At 35.7% G+C, this 23,613-nt stretch overlaps 1 protein-coding gene across 6 annotated transcripts in view; it reads left to right on the forward strand.

Moving 5' to 3' along the window:
• The window catches only part of Scaf4 (SR-related CTD associated factor 4), a 57,341-nt gene that overhangs the window by 16,676 nt on the left and 17,052 nt on the right, over positions 1 to 23,613 (forward strand). For 3 of the 6 annotated variants that reach the window (XM_004842276.3, XM_004842278.3, XM_087213171.1), the window contains 14 exons: positions 7,340 to 7,423; positions 8,061 to 8,105; positions 9,635 to 9,796; positions 11,195 to 11,330; positions 11,648 to 11,787; positions 12,334 to 12,510; positions 16,820 to 17,043; positions 17,355 to 17,457; positions 18,931 to 19,098; positions 19,691 to 19,776; positions 20,174 to 20,364; positions 21,411 to 21,511; positions 21,884 to 21,997; positions 23,329 to 23,485. In XM_004842276.3, the coding sequence (XP_004842333.1) occupies positions 7,340 to 7,423; positions 8,061 to 8,105; positions 9,635 to 9,796; positions 11,195 to 11,330; positions 11,648 to 11,787; positions 12,334 to 12,510; positions 16,820 to 17,043; positions 17,355 to 17,457; positions 18,931 to 19,098; positions 19,691 to 19,776; positions 20,174 to 20,364; positions 21,411 to 21,511; positions 21,884 to 21,997; positions 23,329 to 23,485 (1,888 nt within the window). The remainder of the gene's footprint in view (positions 1 to 7,339; positions 7,424 to 8,060; positions 8,106 to 9,634; positions 9,797 to 11,194; positions 11,331 to 11,647; positions 11,788 to 12,333; positions 12,511 to 16,819; positions 17,044 to 17,354; positions 17,458 to 18,930; positions 19,099 to 19,690; positions 19,777 to 20,173; positions 20,365 to 21,410; positions 21,512 to 21,883; positions 21,998 to 23,328; positions 23,486 to 23,613) is intronic. The other 3 variants (XM_004842277.3, XM_021256148.2, XM_021256149.2) reach the window with 2 other exon arrangements.

The raw sequence follows: 23,613 nt of genomic DNA on the forward strand, positions 1-23,613 counted from the left end.
GCAGCAGTTGCTGCCTGTGTAGGAAGATTTCATGGTTTTCTGGGCTGCTTTGACAGATGAAATGCAAATACAGGCAATAATAATGAGAGGAGTACTGCAGCTAGTGGTATTCATTGAACACCTGACCTTTGCTAGGTGATACTTTAGTCACATCATGTGCAAAACTTGATTTAGTTCTCACTGAAATTAATACCTTTCAGTATATCCTTTTTACAAATCAGAACACTATAGCTTAGACAGGTTAAGTCATTTGCCCAGCTTAATTTACATTGCTGGGCCCAGATTCAAAAACCAAGTCTTTTAGGCCTTTGTAGAAGATATCTAGACAGTATCTGGTGGTGGTGTTTTTTTTAATCTTGGAGTCATAGATAATTCCTAGTTTAATGACCTACCTCTTAAGACTATTCAGACTTAAAAGGGAGGCATGCTGTCCAGACTTAAAACAACTTGTCTTTTGTGTGTGTGCAGTTCTGTACACCTTGTTGATAGAGTCTCAGTGCCTTTTTTTGGTATAATACACCTTGTTTATGCAGTACTGTAATTTTTGCTGGTTGTACTGTACAGTACATCACTAGTTTTTTGTCGTTATACATTACAGTACTGCATGTGAGAGTTATGCAAATAAAAGCAGTCATCAAATTGGAGTTTCCTTTGACCATTTCTTTGTTCCTCATTTAGTGACCAATTCACATAACGACCCAATTGGGGGACAGAACTTAGTTGTTAAATGACTAGTGAATTTATCCTATTGTGTTTTAGGCACATTCACTAAACATGTTGTACAAATTAACATAGCGTTCATGAAAAGACAGATGTCTTCAAAATATGAGTTATTTCTATAATATCTGGTATGGGGGAGAATAAGCTACCTGACTTTTTTGGATATTGAGGTAAAATAAGCACCCTCATGATAGTTTGCTTGTTTTGCTGCAGAAGGGAGTGATTTGGAGGACAGTCTTATGACCTGTTGAACACATGAGATACAGACAGAACAGCTGTGCCAAACGAAGGGCCAAGAAGAATTTATCAGTGCACTCTGTTGGGCTCACTTCTAAGGACTGTTTGCTTCCAACAGTTCTTCAAGTGATAATAAAACTGATTCATTTGGCGTTAAATAAATTTTCAGTTGTAAACAAACTCTTTAGAAGCGTTACTTTTGAAACCTTTCAGCATGTAGAAATGTCTCGTATCATCGGTACAGTTTTCTCAAGGGTTATAGATACACTTCCAAACCACAGGAAACAATTATCAGTGTTAATTCTTCGCTGTTATTGTTCTGTGTGTTTAATTTTTGTCTTACACTCTTTGCTAGTAAGTTCCTTTACTACATATTTTATATATCTTTCTTCCAAGGTATTTACCGTAGAGGCAGACAGAGCAGTGGCTTAATTAATGCCAGTTTCACTGTCAAGGATATTTGGCATTTCCAATGATTATAAAGTCAAGCAGGTTCATGGTTCTTTGATGTCTTACTGGTAGTATTTTAGTTTCATTGGTCCCTTGCAGTGACCTGCAGAAGCTTCTTCATTAATGAGCCAAAATTGCACATTAAAAACGCATCTTCCAGCCATACCAACTGTGTGATCAGTGTAACCTTGAATTTGTGGAAGCTGCTAGGATGCCAGGAGAGGGCATAGAGGAGGAAATGGAGGAATAGACACTATTGATTTGCTAAAGATCACGTCTGGATTGCATCTGTTTTGCAATCATGATTATTGATGAGCACTTTCTATATAAGATATCCTGGATTTTCTGAATAATTTTCATCCCTACCTTTTCTGACATACAAGGGATCATCATTGCCTGAACGCAGCTGATGTGATGATTTGTTGGTGGCTCCTGTATTTTATTTTAAAGGTTATTGGAGAGTATGTATTCTTTTTTTTTTTTTTTTGGTACTTGGGACCTTGCACTTGTGAGGCAGGTGCCGGAACCACTGAGCTAAATCCCAGCCCTGGAGAGCATGTATTCTTAAAAACAAATCATTTTCATTGAAGTATTTTGATAATATGTCTAATACAGATATTCTTTGTTTAACCTGTTTAATGACTATTAGGACTTATGACTGGGGCATGCTGTTTGAACTTATTACCAGCCACTTGGACTTACATCCCATCTTTAAAAAAAAATTTTTTTGTACAGTTCTGTACCTCTTGTTTATAGAGCCTCAGTTTCCTTTTTTGTACAGTACACCTTGTTTATACAGTGCTGTAATTTTTGCTGATTGTTCTGTACAGTATAGATCTGTAGTTACACATTACAGTAAGAATTATGTAGATAAAAGCAAAGTCATCAAATTAGAGCTTCCTTTGACCATCTCTTTGTTCTGAATATTGTACATACTACATATATACAATTCCTCATTTGGCAATCAATTCATCTAACAGCCTAGTCACAGGAACAGAACTCAGTTGTTAAATGAGTGTCTGTATGTTTTAGGTTGTCAGACTTAACATATAAAACTGATAGGTTTTTTTCCTCTTTCAGGTCTGTTAGCTGAGATTTGAATGTTGGTAAGAAATACGTGTAGTGATAATAGTTAACATCTGTTGTGTACTTAACTCTGTGATAGGTGCTTCACTGAGTCCATTTGTCTGTATTATTTGTATTTAATTCTTAAACTTTCTTAAATAAGTAGAAACTGTTATTCCCATTTTGTAGATGAAGATATAATTCAGTACCTGTAATGCAAATCTTATATCACAAGATTGGATTTTATACTTATGAGAGATTTCTCAACCAGTATCAGTGACCATGTCTGTCAATACTTTTTTATTTAAGATTATTAAATTGTAGCTTTGTTCTAGTTACAGGTAAGGAACGACTCAGTAATAAAGCATTTACAAACAGCAAAAAAATTTTGCTGTAAAATGAGAAAAATAAACCACACAAAGAAAACATATTAAAAATGAACAGTATGCCGGGGATTTAGCTCAGTGGTTCCGGTGCCTGCCTCGCAAGCGCAAGGTCCTGAATTCGATCCCCAGTACCAAAAAAACAAAAAATGAACAGTATAACTGAGTTTTGAGGAAAACAAAAGAGGAGGGAGGTTGGTATATGTGAGGGAGGATGGACTAGAGACCAGGAATAGAAAAGTGAGCTGACATTTACTAAGCACTAACTAGATGCTTTTATTTGGTAACCTGTTTAACAGTTCATAAAGATAGCAACAGGGTATTTAAAGACCTGAGAATTAAACTCAAAATTAGTTGAAACAGGAAGCCCTGTCTTCCCTGGAATATTTGGATGAGTCACTATTTGGGAAGTAGAATTTCACATTCAGAACATTGCCTATTTAAAGCACTCCTTCGTGTCCTAAGATAAAATTGAGATCTAAAACAAAAACAGTATGCTGCCTTAAATCTTGTGAAATTGAAATTTTTAGCCTTCTATTCTGATCATCTAAACTATGCTGGCAATTTTTTCCCCTGTTATATTCATTATCAAATTGTAGGACTATTTAAGCACAAAAAAATTGACATTAAATATTTAGTAACATATTGCCTTGAGCTTGTTGCTTGGGTGTACAACATCACTTTACTTCTCTACTACTTATATTTGTTGTGAAATTGTTGGGTCAGGTGGTATGGCACATGACTATAATCCCAGCTACACGTTAGGCTGAGGCAGGGGGATGACATATCGGAAACCAACCCTGGGCGTCTTAACGAAATCCTTTCCCAACTTAAAAAGGGCTAGAGGTGTTCAGGGATAGAGTGCCCCTGAGTTTCATGTTCAGTGCCACCAAAAAGGAAAAAGAAAAATCTTTGGGTCCAACCTCTTAGGACAATCGATTATATTTTAATATGTTACCCTCTAGTTTAGGTCTAAATTAGCTGCTTAGTCCTTTTAATGATTGTTTACATGCTATTTTATGTTGATATTTCCTAAATAAATTCCATATTATTAGACACTTCCTCGAACTAACTCGAGTTTTGGAAAATGATAATTACAGATTGAATTCTGCCACTTAATCAGCTTTATGACTTTGGGCAGATTCTTGAACCTCAGTGCACTTACCTGTGAAATGGAATTATATCTGCCTCGCCATAAAGACGACTTCTGTCCAAATTATTATAAATGTCAGTGTACTTGTTTACCAGGCAAGTATATCAATTTATATCAGAGTTTATCAGCATAATCTCTAGATATCTCTGTCCAAGAAGACATTGGTCTAGATTTGTGCTCTGAAGGGACCAATACAATATTAGTAACATTCATTGAGTTTTTTAAAGGCAATTTTTTATACCTCCAATTTTGGAACTTCTATATCTGCCTTTTGTGTTTTTCTTCATTAAATAATATCCAATACAAACTCACAGCTTGAAAATTTTAAAAAAGCATTGGTAAAGAAAAGTAAAGGGCATCTTAAGCAACCTAAGAAACATGAGGGTGGTCATCCATAAAGCTTTGAAACATGATCCCATTGCCTTAAGGTCCCAGACATTGTCATTGGCCACTTAAGTTCTCAGGTATTCAGTGAATGAAAGAAAAATTACAATGCACTCCTGCCTCTTCACCTACCACACATTTAATCAGTTAGAATTTGAAATCACTTTCAGAAATTGAAGTCACTTACAGCAACTTAGTTACCAAAGTGAAAGAACAAAATGTGATTTTATTTCTAGGTGTCTGATTTGGGCTGCTGTTTAAGCAGCTCTTCTCTCTTACGTTACGTTTGAGTTTTTTGTATACTCTAGCTACATATATGTTCTGGGTTTCCTTGTAAACACAAACTCCTCCTCACCTATTCTGCTGACTGCAATTCTGTAACCTTTTCTTTTTCTAACCAGAATTGTCTTCTGTGTTAAAAGATCCTTATTCCTGTCCCTGTCTGGATATTCAGTTCACATCCCAAATTAAGTTTTCTATGTTTCATTGTTACCCAGAATCAGTAAAATATTCAGGCAGGAGTAGATAACTGCCTGATTTTTTCCCCCTGAATTACCTATCATAAATAATTATCAAAGATAACAATCTGAGAATAAAATTTTACCTGTTAATTCAGCTTCTATGTAAGTGCCTGCAAAGGTTGGAAAGTCATTTGCACTATTGGATTTGGAGAAATCACAGGCTTAGACATTGGAGAAAGGATATGTAGGAATGAGCCCGAATCCTGCCATCTGCCCTGGCATTTCTCTGTTATAGTCAGTGGTCTCTGTACAAATAGTAAGCAATATTGAATAAGGGATTGAGTGTGCTGTTAGGGAATATGAGCTTTAGAATCAACAATTTTTAGTTTAGATCCATTTCCTGGATAATCTTTCTAAGTGTCATCTCAAAACAGGTATAAGAAATCTACTTTAGTTAATATGATTAAATAATACAATGTACCACCTAACTCATTACTGCCTGACCTATGGGAGGTAGGCCAGTGTTGGTTCCCTCCTCTTTTCCCATGTTTCCTTTATGACTTGTTGGTCTTTTGTTTGAACGAATGTTATACTGCTGTAACATGGAATCTGCTTTCCTTTTTAAAATGTTAGGATAATTAAAATACAGACTATGGAGTTTTTCCTAAGAAGCTATAATCATCTGTCATGTGCTCATTTGACTTTTTTAAATACAGGAAGTTGTACTGCTAAAATGGTAAAGAAGTCCCATTTGGGGCATTAGATAAATATTAGCTCTGGCTTAGGCTTCATTAAAATATACTCCCCAATTTTTTCTGCTCAGAGAAGGAGTTCTTACTGTGGATCACTTTTGAGAACTATATAATAATTTTTGCATTTTCTGTCTCTGCAAGGTATAAAGAAGGAAATAAAACTATAATAAGCAGTTGTCTTACATTATTATAGTTAGAATATACCTTTTATAAATGTATATAATTTATGAATCGTGTAGTGTTAATTTTTAGAATTTGTGTTCAAATTGATATATTTAAATTGTTATTTCTTAGCCCCTCATTGCTTTAGTTAGTTGATGGGGGGTCCATTTTTTGAGACAGGATCTTGCTATGTAGCCTAGGCTGGCCTGGAACTCCTGGCTATCCTCCTGCCTTAGCCTCCTAAGTGCTGGGATTACAGGCATGTACCACCACTTCTGGTTATTTAGTTTCAAAGATTATTATTTCCTTTATAATTGTTTTTCACATTTATTCTCAAGGAAAATTTTTTATTCTCTGATAAATAAAATTACTTATTTAGACATTTTCTTCCAAAATGATTTCCTCTTTAAAATATCTCATGTGATTTTCTTTAGAGAAAAATTTCACCTTTTTCTGCTTAAGAATATCTTGCCTTATATTGATTATACCTGTCATCCCATGCCTCTTCTAAAATTGTCGTCACTGTTTTTTTGTTTTTGTTTTGTTTTTTGGTACTGGGGATGGAACTCGGGACCTTGTGCTTGTGAGGCAGCTGGCGGAACCACTGAGCTAAATCCCCGAGTTTGATCCCTGTTACCAACAAAAAAAAGAGACATTAAAATTGTCACTGCATCTATCATCCCACTGTGTCTGTAATTTTGAAAAGCTGTGAAAATTGTGAATTTTGAGAATGCGCTGCCAAATGTGGCTATTTACTCTGGGAAGAAGACATTTGCTCTTTCGGCTGGCTGCTTTGTAGCATCTGCCAATATCTGAGGTGGTCTATATATGAGATACTACATTAACTGGAAAGAAAGGAAACTGGGATTCTTGAAAGATTTGTAATGCTCAGGAATCCCTGAAATACATTTCAGAATAATTTTAGAAGTCCCAGGGGAGTGCATACTTGTGAGTAAACTAAAGAAAAATAAGAATTTAAGAGGCTAGATAGAAGCTTCTTCATGTCAAGATATTTTGTTTAGATTTGGGAAAGGAGTGTTAAATGCATGGTTAAGCCCCATGGAAACACCTGATGACTGTTGTGAGGTTTATTAATTTGGTGTTGACCTTTATATAATGAGCTGTTGATTTTGTGACTAAATGAAGAAACTGTAAATTCTTATGTTGGCATTACATATTATTAGAACTTTATAATGGTGTTTTAAATTTCTTGCCTGATTTTATGTGTCTCCCCAAATGAGCCTTAAAATTATTTGAAATTCTCTGAAATCTCAGATTTGGATTGAAAATATGTTAAATATTGACAGTCACACACTGTTGTCACATTCAGTCCAGGAACATGGTGTGTTTGTTTCCATTCAAATAATTTTTTGTTTCTTTGATAAAGTTTTAAAATTTTTCTAAGTGGTAATACAGATATGTGGGGAAGTTGATGATTTTTTACTTACTGGCCAAACTTAAAACTCTTAGCTCCAAAAGCTAGTTTTTCTCTTAGTAAATAGATTGCACATATCTTCATAGAACAAGGGAGTTGACCTCTGAATTTACCTTTTTACTTCTTTTTCTTTTAAGCTCTTTTCACTTATGGATATGAAACCTCCCATCTCTAGAGCCAAGATGATTCTCATCACTAAAGCTGCTATTAAAGCTATTAAGGTAAGTGTAAAATAAATACATTTAATTTAGAAATGTTCTTGAAATTTTGAAAATGTTATTTAATGAGATTTCATTTTGTGAGTTTCAGGCCTGAATCAAAGCATTAGAACACTACTCAGCTTTTGCTTAAGGTTTACTACAGTGCATTTATTTGCATTGTAATGTATTGTTTCAAAAAGTTTCTTTATTTTATTTAATCCTAGTTATAAACCAACAATTAGCTTCCCTCTTATTAAAAAACTTTTTAAAAGCCCTCAGTCTGCATGAAATTAAATGTCCTATCTGGGATTAAACTTAATTTTATAAACTGCATTGCTTAGTTCTTACTCCATTGTTCTTAAACTTTTTGTTAAGGTTGCCTGATACCCTGCTTTATCAAGTTTTATTGATTAAACATTGATGAAAAAGACCTTCATGGGGGAGAGAGGGTTGTTTCGATTTTTTTTTTTTTTCTGATATGTTATTTAAGGGTTTTTTTCTGTTGGTCATTTTAGATTATTTTTGATGGTTCATTGAGTATTATCTTAATAATTCTTTAAACTCAGCAAATATCAGTTTTAAGAATTTCCTAATTATAGGAAATGTAGAATTATCTAATTATGTAAATTTGCAATAATTTTCTTTTAATTCTTTTCAGCTTTATAAGCATGTAGTTCAAATAGTAGAAAAATTCATCAAAAAGGTAACTATCTTATTATTACCTCATTTTATTTGATGCACATTTGTAAATCTTAATTTGGATGCTTGCTTCCAAAACCACTCTACAGAAAAAGTAGTAATTGGATGTTCTTTTTAATCACTAAAAGTTTAAAAAACAGTACTATTGATTGAGCATTTACTGTGAGTTTGGCAATGTACTGAAACTGTTCTACTGCATCTAATAGTTATCTTTCTTTGGGCTAGGATCTTTCCCTAAGCCTGGTGGGCTTCTTGTCCGTCATTTCATCTACTCTGTTGACATTTTAACGTGCCTTTGAGTAGTACTTCAAGTGAAATTACTTTTTAAAAAGTTGCACAGTATTTCCCTATTCCCATCAGAATTAAAACAATTTTTAGTTCTATAGCTGTTACCTTCTGATTAGCTTGTATGATTAGCATGTCCTCAGTAGAAGACTGAGGACAGTCTCATATATCTTTGTCTTATCCCCTTGACTTAGAAGTGTGTTGTATAGTATGTACTAATACATGTATGTATCAAAGTATAAGTCAGGCATGATGGTACATTACTGGGAGCCCAGCCTGGGAAACTTAGCGAGACCCTGTCTCAAAATTTTAAAATGGGCTGGATATATAGCTCAGCCCAAAGGCCCTGGGTTCAGTCCCTACTACCACCAAAAAAAAAATAAGATTTTTACCATGATTTATTGTCAGTTCCTTTCAGCTGGATATTTAGATATTTCTCATTACTTTTTAGAGAAAATGCTTTGAGAGCTAACTTTATGGAAAAAATATATGCATCTTTGGCTCTGTTTTCTTTAGCATCGATGCCTAGATGTAGAATTGTTGAGACAAATAAGGCTTCGCCTTCATTGCTAAATCGTTTATATCTGGAAGGGAGTTGAGGGGTGGGGGGATAAAGGAAGGGAAATAAAAGATTAAGATGTGATGTGTATGTTCCAGCTCCTGCAATGATGGTATTTATATGTATCACAAACATGTACTACTTTTAAAAAGGGGTTATACCTTTTTCCAGCACAACTAGAAATATATGTATATGTATATATAAAAATATATGCTTTTCTATTTACCTTTGTCAACACCCACAATATCAACATCATTGAAATTGGTACATTATTAACATTTTTTAAAGTAATTTTAAAGGGTAAAAATTGTTGAGCTGGAGTGGAGACTACCATAAATGAATTTGTGTGGTGATGGTGTAAGGATTGGTAACGTCAGTTCTGAGTAATTGTGGCAGGGGAGGCAGATGGATCAGAGAAGAGTAAAATCTTAGGCACCTAAAGTATCAGTGAATACTGGTTCTCTATACATTTGTGGGAAATTTTGACAAATTAGCCAATTAGATGAACATCTGAGTAGTTTGTAAGCGGTCATTGAATGGATGTCAAATTGTGATTTTGCTTTCCTTATATATCTTTTTTCTTTTTTTGGTACCAAGGATCCAACTTGGGTCCTTGCCACTTGCGCAGCAGGCGGCGAAACCGCTGAGCTAAATCCCCGGCCCTTGACTTTATATCTTTATCCTTGCAGTGTAAACCAGAATACAAAGTTCCAGGGTTATATGTAATTGACTCAATTGTGCGACAGTCTCGTCATCAGTTTGGAACTGATAAAGATGTTTTTGGGCCAAGATTCTCTAAAAACATAACTGCCACATTCCAATATTTATATCTTTGTCCATCTGAAGATAAGGTATTGTTAATTTTTAAATTTAAAATTTGCTTTCTTGTTGGTTTGGGTTTTATTACATTTATTTAAATGTATATTAGCCTACTGTATTACCAGATAAGATAGTTGTGTAGCGTGATCTCTGGGAGTTTGATGTGATACCCAATTTTCTTTGCAGTGGTCATTTCACATTTTTTGTGTGTGAAATCTTTGAGGAATGTTGAACTGTTGTAATATGAAAGGAATCAAATTTATAGACTCAGTAGAATAGTGATTACGGGGGGGAGAGAAATGGGAAGTTGCTAATCAGCGGGTCTGAAGTTCTAACTAAGCAAGATGTATAAATTCTAGAGATCTGCTGAACAACATGGCACCTATAGTTATCAATCCTAGATTGTACACTTAAAAATTTGTCAAGAAGGTGAATCTCATGTTAAGTGTTCTTATTGTAAAAAATAAAACTTTAAAAATATGGTAAAGAAATATCTTTAAAGAAAATACGTTGGAAAGATGTGCTTCTGCAGTTTAGTAATGAAAAAATTTTATAGTAGAGAAAGACGGTGCTCAGATTGCTGCTTATTCCAGAAGGAAGGGGCAAATAATTGATGATTTTTTCCCAACAGACAATGATGGTAGAGCAAGCGTAGGTGGTTTTAACAATTATATTGTAGAGCACTGGCTGGTGGTGAACCTATGGCACACATGCTGCAGCAGGCTGTTTATATCATTGAAGACTCTAAAAGCCTTGCCATTGTGGCTGTAGTGTTTAACTCTTCACATATATGGCTGGTTTTACAATGTAGTTTAGAGAGGTAGAAGAGCATTACAGACATAGTAAGTGGACTCTGAATAGGTGGAAGAATTAACACTGGTATGTATACTCAGTAATGAAGAATGGAGCATTTACAATAAATGGCATATAAATTTGGGTGTTATAGGATCTCTGCTTATATTTCTATGGGAATGCTCTTGTGAGGAAAAAGGATAATTCATTGAGTAGGAGTTAAAAGTTGTATTCATGTATAGCACATGTTCTCTGGATCTCCTTCAGATTTACTTTGTCACAAAACAACTAACTTCTCAATTACAGACCAGTTTCCTAAATATTTTAACAGTTATCATTTTAGTTCTCTTAAAATAACTTTTTGGTCCATGATGGAATACCTTTGTGTAACTGTAAATAAAATGTAGTGAAAACACCAGCTAGTATTCCCTGGGTCTATATTCTGTCTCTGGTCCTTGGCTAAATTATACCCACCAAAGTAGACTAATTAAAATAGTTTAACTAGGTTATAGTTCTGATGGGATTGTTTGTTTTTGAAAGACGTGGTATATAAAAATGTTAGCGGGAAGGTGGCTCTCTTTGTAAAATACCGAGTATAATGAATTATTTACAAAAAAAATTTTTTTGGCATGTAACAGAGTAAAATAGTTCGTGTGCTGAACCTTTGGCAAAAAAATGGAGTGTTCAAAATTGAGATTATTCAACCTCTTTTGGACATGGCAGCAGGAACCAGTAATGCTGCCCCTGTAGCAGAAAATGTCACCAATAATGAAGGTACAGTCAAATCTATTTGTGAGCTTAGATAATAGTACAGATTTTGTACATGAAGGGTTTTGGATTTGTGTATTTTGGTGGAAACTTGCACTTACATCTGGAACAGTTTTTTTCCATAATTCTTATTTTCTAATGTAAATACGCTTTTTTTTTATATGCTCTTTTGATAACTTGTTATGATATAAACCCTAGTTACCACAATCTATATAAACTGGATGGAATTTTATTTTAGCAAAGAAATTTAAAGGGGCTTTAAAAGAGAAATCTGTAAGTTCACATTTTCTTAGGCCTTTAATTAATGCCCTTTTCTTTTTTAGGCTCACCTCCACCTCCAGTAAAAATTTCTTCTGAACCTCCACAAGCCACTCCGAACTCCATACCTACTGTACCACAGTTGCCCAGCTCTGATGCTTTCGCTGCTGTGGCTCAGCTGTTTCAGACAACTCAAGGCCAACAGGTAAGCTGCTACTCAAGGATCCAAGTGTTCGCATGGTTAGGTACTGTTGTCAGTGCTTATCTTCTATTCTTATTCAGAAGCACATTAAAGAGAGAAAGTATGTCTACTTTTGAACTTAAGTTTTCAGTGGGGAAGCAAAGACTGAACTAATAAAGAAAATGTGAAAGTGAAAATCAAGGGAACAAGAACTGCCAGGGGCCCGGTGTTGTTCACGGTTCTAGCATTTCTGACTGACTGCAAAATTTTGGGGATTGGAAATAATTCTGTATTTCTAAAAAACTTACTTTGTTCACATTCAGTGTATTTTCTCTTTGACCATCATATCTTTGGGATTATCGGCATACATTTTTAACTTTTAAGTGATATACCCTGTACCTGCCTGATATATTCAGTCACAAATTTAACCTATTAGTAAAAGGTCAATTTTTTTTTTCAGTTTTCTTAATGCCTATGCTATTTTCAGTCACCCTTAAGGTTTTTTTCAGTAGATTAATTTTGATACTATGGTTACTTTGTTGTGGTTTATCAGTTTTCCCATTCTTTAAGCTTCAGCAGATCCTTCAGACTTTTCAACAACCTCCAAAACCACAGTCTCCCGCCCTTGACAATGCTGTGATGGCTCAGGTTCAGGCTATCACAGCTCAGTTAAAGACAGCTCCTACACAACCACCTGAACAAAAAGCTGCTTTCCCCCCACCTGAACAAAAAACTGCATTTGATAAGGTACGCTTCTCTCACATCACCCACCTCACTGTCGCTCTACTTGGCTTGTGGGAGTTCCCTTTTGTGCTTCTCTGGATTGTTTGCTTTGTTTATGGTTTGAGGGATCCTCTTCTGCACCAAAACATTATTTTTCCTGATTATAAATGTAATTATGTGCTCATTGCAGAAATTTTCAATAATAAGGAAAGTGGATAGAAAAATTTTTCTCATAACTCCCATACGTGGCTATTTCTGTGACATTTTGCTGTGTGTCTTAGAATTTATTGCCTATGGAGATAATGCTTTTCTTTGATATAATATACATCTGCATGTTTTGATCTTAATACTTTTGTTTGGTTGTTGTTGCTTTTAACGGATTAAGATCTGTTTCATTAAATCCTTACTGTGTAATACTGCATTACATGGGCATATCACAGTTTAGCCATTCTCCGTGAGGGCTTGGGTTGGTTCATTGTATTTCACTGGCACCGCTGGGCATTAGGATTCTTAGGCATGTTTAAGAAGCTGCCACTAGGGGCATGGGTGTGCCAGACATGAACAGCTTAAGAGCTTCCTGTGGGATCTTAACCCACACAGCTTCACTCTTGTCTATTTTTTTTTTTTAATTCGGTTTATGGCTGTATAAAGTTTCATTTTTCAAGTTTCACTGCAAAACAATATGAAAGCTTAAAAGTCGTAGAACTAAATGACAACAACTTGTTTCATCACCTCTAAAATTTCTGATTCTTTCCAACATTCTAATTCTAAGAAATTTATTGCTAGCAGTTCAAATTAAAAATCTATATGGTAAATACTGGTTTTCATTATAGCTTGGTGATTTATGAATGACTACTGATTAAAAAGTTGGATATTTATTTATTTACTATAGGGATTGGATGCGGGGAGCAGGGAGCTACATCCTTAGCCCTTTTTTTATTTTGAAACAGAATCTTGCTATGTTGCCTAAGCTGGCCTCAAATTCATAATCCTCCTGCCTCAGCCTCCTGACTGAGTAGCTAGGATTACATGAACATACTACCATGCCCAACAGTTGAATAAATTTTTGAGTAAAATTGGAGTACATGCTTGTATGGAAAAGCAAGTTAAAAAGGAAAAGTGGGAAGCAGTTTTCATAATACTTCGAACAGATTTGTTTGTGTATGTTCTTTCACACCTGTTTCTGTGCATGAGTGAACATAAATTCTTAATATGGGTGGTTTTGTTCATGAAGCTGTTTCTGTGTTTTGATTTGCAAATGTTCCACACCTATATTTAAAATAATTCTATATACTTTTCTAGTAGTTTTATATCTTTGTCTTTTGTGTTTGTCGTTTAGTCTCTCTGGAATGCATTTTAGAGTTTGCTTCAATATAGTTGTCTTTACAGTTTTGAAGATAAGCCTGTATTCTATTATTCAGTATTTTTTCATACGCTAAATTTTCTCTATACTTCTATGTTTATTTCTAGACTCTTCTGTCAGACTAATATATATGTTTCTGCATCATGACAGTTGAAATAACGTGTGTGTGTTTGTTTTTTGGTGCTGGGGATGGCACCCAGGGCTTTGTACATGCTAGGAAGGCACCCTACCACTGAGCTCCACTCCCAGCACATATATACTGTATTTTATTTCCGCATGTTCCCTACTCAATCTCTCAGACCTTCTCTGGCTATTCATGATCATATAATATAGTGGTTCTTCAGAGGAACAGAACCAATGATTTTTATCAGTTGATTGATGGATGGTTGGAAAGAGGTTTATTTTAAGGAATTGGTTCATGTAGTTGGGGGCCCAGCACATTTGAAATTGGTTGGGCAGGTCAGCAGTCTGGAAATTCAGGTAAGAGTTAACATTGCAGGCCTGAGTCTGAATTCCACAGGGAAGCAAACTGGAAACTCAGCGTGTTTCCCTGTCATAGTCTCGAGAACTTCAGGATGCCGCAGTTTTTGTTCATAAGACCTTCACCTGATTGTTGAGGCCTGCTTATTAGAGAGGATACCTGCTTTACTCAAAGCCTACTGGTTTAAATCATTACTTCATCTAAAAAAAGTACCTTCGCAGCTATATCTGGATTAGAGTATAACCTAACAACTCATCACTAACCTAGCCAAGTTGACACATAAAATGAACTATCACAGTATATTTGTGTAGGTGAACTTTCTGGTAAATGTTAGCATTTTTCTGAATTTAAAGGTTAATTTGGGAAGTACTAAAAACTATAGACTTAGACTATCCATTTACCAAAACTGTATAATTTTCTTTATATAGGTCTTACACATTTTTTCCTTATTATTTGGTCGTGTTTCATAACACTTAATTTGATTCAGAGTGTCATAGGGGAAAAAAAAACTTGTATTTTATTTTGACTTGTGAATGGTCACAGTAATAAATGCTACTTTTCTACTTAGCTGTCATGAATTTTCCACTTAGCTTTCCATAGTGTCCTGATGGCTATGACTTGCAGAAAAATATTGAGTAAAAGCCATGATAGTGGGTAATCCCTATTTTCTTAATTCCTCTAATGTTTTTGTCTTAAATGGATTGGCTACTTTTGACGCTTCTATGAAATTTACAAAAAGGAATTCCCTGCTTTTTTATTTGGCTAAGAAGGTCTATTTTAAGCTAGTAACTTAGAATAATTTGTCTATTTCACCTTCTTCCTAGATGTTCAGTTTCCTCCAGAACATTGAAAATTTATTTTTGGATAGACTTCAGTTTTTTAATCACTTCATGTCTTCTTCCAGAGCAATAAATATAGATCACAAAATGTTAAAGACCCTATCTGTGATAAGCTGCAAAGATCATAGGTTTTGTTTTCTTGAAAAACTTGGGCCAAAGTTTTAATTTTGGCTCGTTACTGACTATCCTATTGTTGAATTACTTAAATGTTCAGAGTTCATCACTGTAAAATGATGGTAATAACTATTTTATTGCTACCATGGCGGTTTAAATAAGTTAATATATATGCAGAGTGCCTAGACTATGTTTGTGTTTGGAAAATACTGATTGTTCATTTACAAGAAATAATTACCTGAGCTAAAGTCAAATAAAAAAACACATTAGCTCTGTCTATCCCAGAACACCTGGTTTGGTACTACATTATGTTGTTTGTTGTCCAAGGAGGAACCTTCCCTTCCTAATTTAGAGCTCTGTTGTTCAGTAAAATAGAACCAGAATCTCTAGGCAGAAGTGCTGTAGAGCAACTTCAGTTTAGGAATTTGAGGTTAAAATCCATGAGTAGAGTGGGCCAGTTTGAAAGCAAAGTTTGCTTTTTGGAGGCCAAATACTGAGCGCTTTGAAGTACAAAAAGACCACTGTCCACATCTTGATTCTGATTCTGCCATTTACTGACAGCACAACTAAGTTATATTTCTTAATTACCTAAGCCTTTGTTTCCCTGTCTATAAAAAGAAGAAACTAGATCTACATTGCAGGGCTCTTGTGGTATTGAAGTATCTTTGTAGTCTATGGGAACACAGTAGATGTTCAATATGTTACCATCTTTTCTAAAGAAGTCTTTATTTTTAACCCACCCCCACCCCCAGTGCTGGGAATCAAACCCAGGGGTGCGCTGCTGCTGAGCTGTATCCCTACCTCCCTTTTCTTTGGAGACGGTCTCACTAAGTTGCCCAGGTGGGACTCAAGATTTCCAGGCCACCTGCCTCAGCCTTCCTCAATGCGGGATTACAAACATGCATCACTGCGCCTGGCTTAAACTGCTATTCTAGACATTGAACCTCATGAAGTATATTGATTTTTTAAAATGAAAATCACCAGTAATCTGATATAAGCTATGAAGTTTTGAGAAAGAATGTAGTGAACAGGTGAAATTCCTTTGTGCTCTGTCCTACGTCACTCTCTTTTTTACATTAATATATTCTTGTGCAAGCATGTGGGCATTTTTCTATATGCATTTATAGTGATTATATAGGACAGTTTTTATGTTTTATGGCGACTGAGAGTGAACACTCGTTTTCATGTGCACAGAGTCCCAGGAATTTTTAGTCTCAGTAAATGAATACTTTAGAAAAATAGTATATTGCCAAATTAATTATGAAATGAGCAGATAAAAAGTCATGAAAAAAGAAACCATTGAATTAATCATTGGAGAAAGAAATCAGAATAAAAAATGTTTTTCCCAGAATGACATTTATAAAAATTATTAATGCTTTTGAACCAAGATCCTCTTGAACATGTAGGAAAATGAAATTGTATACAACAGCATGGTGTGGTTATGTGTGAAGGCAAACATCTGTTGTTTCTGTAAGCTTCTTGTTTCGTGAATCACAGCCAGCATTTTAAAATGGAATATTGACACACCTATTCCAGAAGCTGCTTGATAGATTTGATTATGATGATGAGCCAGAAGCTGTGGAAGAATCAAAAAAAGAGGATGCCGCTGCCATTCTCCCTGCAGCCCCTGCTGCAGCAGCCGCCGCCACTACTGCTGCTGCTTCAGCACCTCCTGTGCCTGTCGTGGCCACGCCTGTCCCCATTGCTGCTGCTGCACCTGTTGCACCCGCTGCTGCCTCTCCTCCGCCGCAGGCACCATTGTAAGTTGTTTTTAATTCCTTGACGCATAAAGTTGGTAGTAGTTGTAAGACAACTAATATTTAGCAATAAAAGCAGTTTACAATGGAGTTATTGTTTTTGTAAAATTGTTCTGTTAAGGTTTTCTTTGAAACAAAGAGGGTATCTTTTCAGATTTAAAATAAAAATGGCTTTTATATTGAGAATAATACTGAGTATATAGATTAATAGATCAATAAATATATGATTCAGTAACATGCTTATTAGTGACTTCTGAACAGCATTGTTCCTGTATCTTAAATGTGACTGAGAATCTTACCCCTCCTTTTTTTAGTGGGTTTCCTGGAGATAGCATGCAGCAGCCAACATACACACATCAAAATATGGATCAATTTCAGCCTCGAATGATGGGAATACAAGATCCCATGCGCCACCAGGTATAGCCATTTTTCTCAAAGTTGGATTATGATAACTTCAGTTATGTTCCTTAGTGTGGTTTGCACTTTGCAGACTACTGTTACTTAGTTGTATGATTGGCTAAGTAGAACTGTGCCTTGGATAAAAGCTGTTTTGAGTTGCGTTTTATTTTAATTAAAACAAGGTTGCTAAATATAATATGCTTGACTATATTTGAGTAATAGGTATTTTAGTTAAAATAGTTTATAGAGATAGTTAGCTTTTTCCCTTGCAGGAGCCCTTTTGACTATATGTTGTATGATTAGATATTTTAGAGGACTTTCAACCCAGTGTTTGGGAATATAGTTTGAAATCTGTAATAAAAGGAATGTATGTAGCACACTGGAGAATTAATTGTAGGAAGTTAATAGAGATTTGCTCATTGGACCCTGTGTCTTTTTTTTTTTTCTTGGTATCGGGGATCAAATGGATCTGTTTCTGTAAATCCTCTTGATTGGGCTTTTAAAACTAGGCTGTGCATCTTAAATTATGAGGCCAGGGAAGGCATTTAAAAACACAGTCTAGCCCTCCCGTGCTATTGTAGTTCTAAAGAATTGGTGCTTTTTTTTTTTTTAATTCTACAGTGTAGTGATCCTGTTGTACAACCAGCTTGTAGAAATACTGCTTTATAGCCTATTTAGAAACAGTTCTGAAACCTCTTTACACTATATTCATTTTCTCATCTGTATCATTTTCAGTCCTTTTTTTTTTGGGTACTGGGGATCAAATTCAGGACCTTGCACTTAGCGAGGCAGGCGATGGCACCACTGAGCTAAATCCCCGGCCCATCAGTCCATTCTTTATATTTGGTAATATGAAATTGATACAGTGATTTATTGACCCATTGATGAATTGTAGAAAGTATTTTATAAGCCTGTTTAAAATATGGAGAAAACCCATGAAAGTATTTCCAGTAGTTATTGAATGCATATTTCCAACAGTTAATAAATAATTTAGAAAGATGTTTTATGACATTATAGTAAGTTTTGTATTGGTGTTTGAATTGTACGTACAGAAATATGTTAGGTTGTGGTTTCCTCTCATTATTACTATATTTTATTTGAAACTCTTAAAAAATTCAATATATTGAAGTTGCTCTTAGTGAATTTTTTTTTAACTTGAAAGAAGACAATTTGCAGAAATATTTTTTGACTTTTGAGTTCAATGCTTCCTTCTTTTAACTAAAGCTGTCCTTAAATACATAGAACCAAATCAGTGTATTTAAAACTTTTGGAGTGGATCATAGAATTTTTAACCTATATACAGGACTTAAAAATGTAATGATACTGCAGAGAAAGACTATCCCAGGAGAAATTGCTAAACAGTGTTAATTTCATTGTAGCTTTTCCTTGATCAAAATTTATTGACTATATTTTACTTTTATGTAAAGTAAATTACTATTTTTTGGTAGCCGTTACTTAAAATCTACTCATACCTATGTTTAAAAACGAAAGGTTCCACTTCCTCCTAATGGACAGATGCCAGGATTTGGACTTCTTCCCACACCTCCATTTCCTCCCATGGCTCAGCCTGTGATTCCTCCAACTCCACCAGTGCAGCAGACTTTCCAACCCTCTTTTCAGGCACAAACCGAACAACTTACACAGAAGCCACATCAGCAGGTAAAATTTTGTTCTTGGATTGTCAGTTGTCATTTTGGTTGCCTTGATTTATGTGCAGATTCTTGCTTATTTGCTGAATTCATTCTTTAATAGGAAGGAAAACCTTGGGCATATTTTAAACCCTCTCTGTGCTCTTAAATTTTTCACCTGGAAAGTGGACATTGTAATACTACCAACTTCCACAGAATTCTGTAAGCATTGAGATGGAGTGTAGGAGGCTTAACCAGTGCCTAATTTGTTAGATGATAGTTTGTAAAAATGGAGGGTAATTTGTGCAAAGTAACTTCCAGACTAGAGAAGTATTTCCTCTAATCTAGTGAAATTTTTTTGTTTGGTATTTTTCCCAATGATGGTGACTCCTTATTAAACTAGTAATTTAGTGGGCGGGGGATTTAGCTCAGTGGTTCTGCCACCTGCCTCGCAGGCGCAAGGACCTGAGTTCGATCCCTGGTACCAAAGGAAAAAAACCTAATAATTTAGTCCCAAGTAACCAAAAGACAGTTTCCTCAGAGATTTTTAATTTAGCTTTTGTTATATTTTAGTCTCTTTATAATTCCCACATGTCTCACTCTATGTTGGTTTTGTTTTTAAGGAGATGGAAGTAGAACAACCTTGTATTCCAGAGGTTAAGCGGCATATGTCTGATAACAGAAAGTCAAGATCTAGGTCAGCATCCAGGTAATTTATATTGCCAGCTCTGTATGTCTTAGGAGACATATAGATGAAAATCAGATTAGACAATTTTCAGATACTGATATCGTTAATACAGTAACAGTATATTTATATGCCTGTATGTGGGGAAAAGAGGGCAAAAGAAATGCTGTTTTGTTTTCTTTTTAAGTCTAAGGTCTGTTATCTTACCCACATTGCTTCCTTTGAATTGATCCCGTGCTTGTGTATAGATATGCAAGGGGCAGTAGAAGTGTAGTGAATACTTAAATGAAAATTTATTATAGTGTAAGACATTCCATTAATCCCCCTCAAAATACTCTTCCTTGCTTTGAATGCACTTACCCTATTATCCTCTGCTTTCTCTTCCTGTGCGATCCATTCTCCCTCGTAATGAAAATACTAGGTCACCAAAGAGGAGACGATCAAGATCTGGTTCTAGATCTCGAAGGTCTCGTCACCGACGTTCTCGATCTCGATCCAGGGATAGACGTAGACATTCTCCTCGGTCTCGATCCCAAGAAAGACGGGATCGAGAGAAAGAGAGGGAACGTCGACAGAAAGGCCTTCCTCAGATCAAACCAGAAACTGCAAGTGGTAAATACAACTTTGTATTCAGACTTCCTACCTTATTTTTTGTCAGAGATTTGAAATGCTTTGTAACTGTTAGCAAAGCCATAAATGAAATGTTATGACTTTGTTGTTCTATTCTAAATATTGCATTCTCATGCCTTGTTTGAATTTATGTACTATAAAATCCTTAGCTAGGCCGAGGATTTAGCTCAGTGGTTACAGTGCCTGCCTTGTAGGCACAAGGTCCCAAGTTCAATCCCCAGTATCAAAAAAAAAAAAAAAAATCCTTAGCTAGTTCAATATACAGTGGAAAGATGGGAGGATGTTCTTTTTTTGGAATAACTTCTACCTTCTTTCTTTTATAAACATTTGATTGTTTACAAAATGTATTAGCTTGCAGTATCTCCTGAATCATATCAGGTATCTTTAAAATATGTTTAATAAGCTATACTAGACATACTCTTGATGTAAATCAGTAACTTACACAGATTTAATTCATAATGAGTATATGTAAAATTCCTGGCTCTGTAAGTATGAACACAGCCTAAAAGACACAGCATAAAAGAAAAACTGTACACTCCAGAGTTGGGAAAGGATGGCTGCATATGGTGAACAGAGCACTAAACTGGTTGGTAAGGACTTGGACTCAAGTCCTAATTCTGCTGTTGACTGGCAGGGTAACAGTGGGCAAGTGAATCTGCTTTTATGGCCTCAGTTTTCATAGATGATATCTTTATGTCTATTTAGAAAAAGAGCGTTTTTCTCCAACTCTTGAGTATGCCTGTCCCAATTCCACTTGTGGAAGTACTGACAAAATTTTCTGAAATCTTAAAAAAATTATATAAGGGGCCGGGGATTTAGCTCAGTGGTTTTGCCGTCTGCTGCGCAAGCGCAAGGACCCGAGTTCGATCCCTGGCACCAAAAAAAAAAAAAAAATTATATAAGATTTTCTGTTTAAGCTTTTGGTATCATAATATAACTCGTACATTTTATGTAATGATTTTTTTGATGTAAGGTACAGTGGTACTTATCAAATGTTAATACTGTCCTGATTATAATTTTATTTTAAGTTTGTAGTACTACTCTCTGGGTGGGACAGCTGGACAAAAGGACTACTCAGCAGGATGTTGCAAGTCTCTTGGAAGAGTTTGGTCCCATTGAATCAATTAATGTGAGTTTGATTATTTAATGACAGGATAGATGTGTTTAATGTCATTATATGAAATTAAGGACTTGAGACCTGAGTCACAGTTTGCACAATTTGTGGCTGCAAGGTTAGGTGTCCTCTGTCCATGTTTAGCATTCTCTGAATTTAATATATTTTGGATAGCCAAGTTTACCTTAAAACCTTTTTTCTAGTAAAAAGTCTTTGTATAACAAAATTTGGAAGAGTCAGAGACCAATGTTACCACAAATTAATTTAACCTTAGATTATACCTCACAGGCGTGGGCAGTGAGGAATAAGATTGTTGAAACTGGTTTCTTAACATTAAATATTCTTGCTCTTTTGCTATCTTTTGTAATACTAAATGTTTTGGACCAGATGATTCCTCCAAGGGGTTGTGCCTATATCGTTATGGTTCATAGGCAAGATGCTTATCGTGCCCTGCAGAAACTGAGTCGAGGAAATTATAAAGTGAACCAGAAGTCCATAAAGGTACAGTTTTATAATTCATTATTTTAAAATTTTAATACGAGGTTACGTGGCTTTTTAAAAGTAATTTTGGGCTGGGCATGGTAGCACACGCCTATACTCCCAGCACTTGGGTGGGAGGCTGAGGCAGGAGAATCGCCAGGCTGGGCTACATAGTGATTGCAAGCCAGCCTGAATTACATAGCAAAACCCTGTCTCAAAAAAACAGACAAACAAAAAACTAATTTTGAGCTTAGATATGACTTAAGGCATTTTGCATCTTTTTTTTTCTCAAGTTACCACCTGAAAAACTAGTGTTGAATCAACACAAAAATTTAAATATTAGGTGCGTGTCTCTGTTGCGTTGTCATCATCCGTGTCCTGTCGTTGCCATGGGGCCCAACCCCACCCACCCACCCCCGTTGTCTTTCCATTGTCGCCGCCCGCCAGCCCTGCCGCCCCCAATGCTGGGGATTGAACCCAGGGCCTTTGCACTGAAATACATCTCCAGCCTTTTTTTACTTTGAAACGGTCTCGCTAAGTTGCCCAGGCTGGGCTTGAACATGTGGTCCTCCTGCCTCAGCTGGGATTACAGGCGTGGGCCACCACACCCAGCTAAATGTAGTGTCTCATTAATGTTTTCTTATTCATAAATTGTGGCTATTCCACATTTTAAAAGTTTTTCATCTATAAAACTATAAAAAATAATCACTAAACATAGAGAAAATAATATAGTTAGTGTACATGGGCATTCATCCTTTAAAGAAACAAAGTTAGTATTTCCTCAACATCCTACCCTTGAATTTTACCACATAAAGACTTTGTCTAATGTGTAATAAGTGCTAATTTCCCATAGACATTTTTCTCTTTATTTGGAGTCAGGGTCTCGCTATGCTTTCCATGCTGACCTTGAACTCACTATATAGCCCGAGCTGTCCTCAAACTCAGGACAGTCCTCTGGCCTCAGCCTCCCAAGTGCTAGGATCACAGGTGTGCCCCAGCACACCTGGTTTTGCCATAGGCTTTCAAAAGTGCTGTCCAGTATGCTGGGCTGTAAGAAAACTTCAGTCTCTCCCTGATCAACTTATTTCTTTTCTCTTAAGTTTTAATTGGGGGGTTGGAGGATAAGGAAAAGATAACAGTGAAATTTTCATCCTAAGACAGAGAGAATGTATGGTAACTATTTCCGTGATAAGAGGCTTTGAGCAAGATCCAGCCAAAGATGGCTGGACCAGATCACTGTCTTGCTGTCCAGGTCGAGATGAACACAGTGATAGGGAATGGTGAACTCTCAAGACCTAATAGCCTTCTTTTCCCTTTCTTTTCTTTTTATGTTCTCACTAATGGTGAAATAGATTGCCTGGGCCTTAAACAAAGGAATAAAAGCAGATTATAAACAGTATTGGGATGTTGAACTTGGTGTTACTTATATTCCATGGGACAAAGTAAAGCCTGAGGAACTGGAGAGTTTTTGTGAAGGAGGAATGTTGGACAGTGATACACTTAACCCAGGTAAAGCAGTGCTTAATTTCTTTCACAATCCATATATTTGCTTGGTGGTTCATAGGACAAATGTTTGGCGTATTCTCTACATTAGGAAGAAATTTGGGGGAACTTTTCAAAAGTACCCACTATGTGCC

The sequence above is a fragment of the Heterocephalus glaber genome, unplaced genomic scaffold, assembly GCF_053883595.1.
Source record: "Heterocephalus glaber isolate CG9 unplaced genomic scaffold, H.glaber_assembly_v1.0 deba00000122, whole genome shotgun sequence".
Classification (NCBI taxonomy): Eukaryota; Metazoa; Chordata; class Mammalia; order Rodentia; family Bathyergidae; genus Heterocephalus; species Heterocephalus glaber.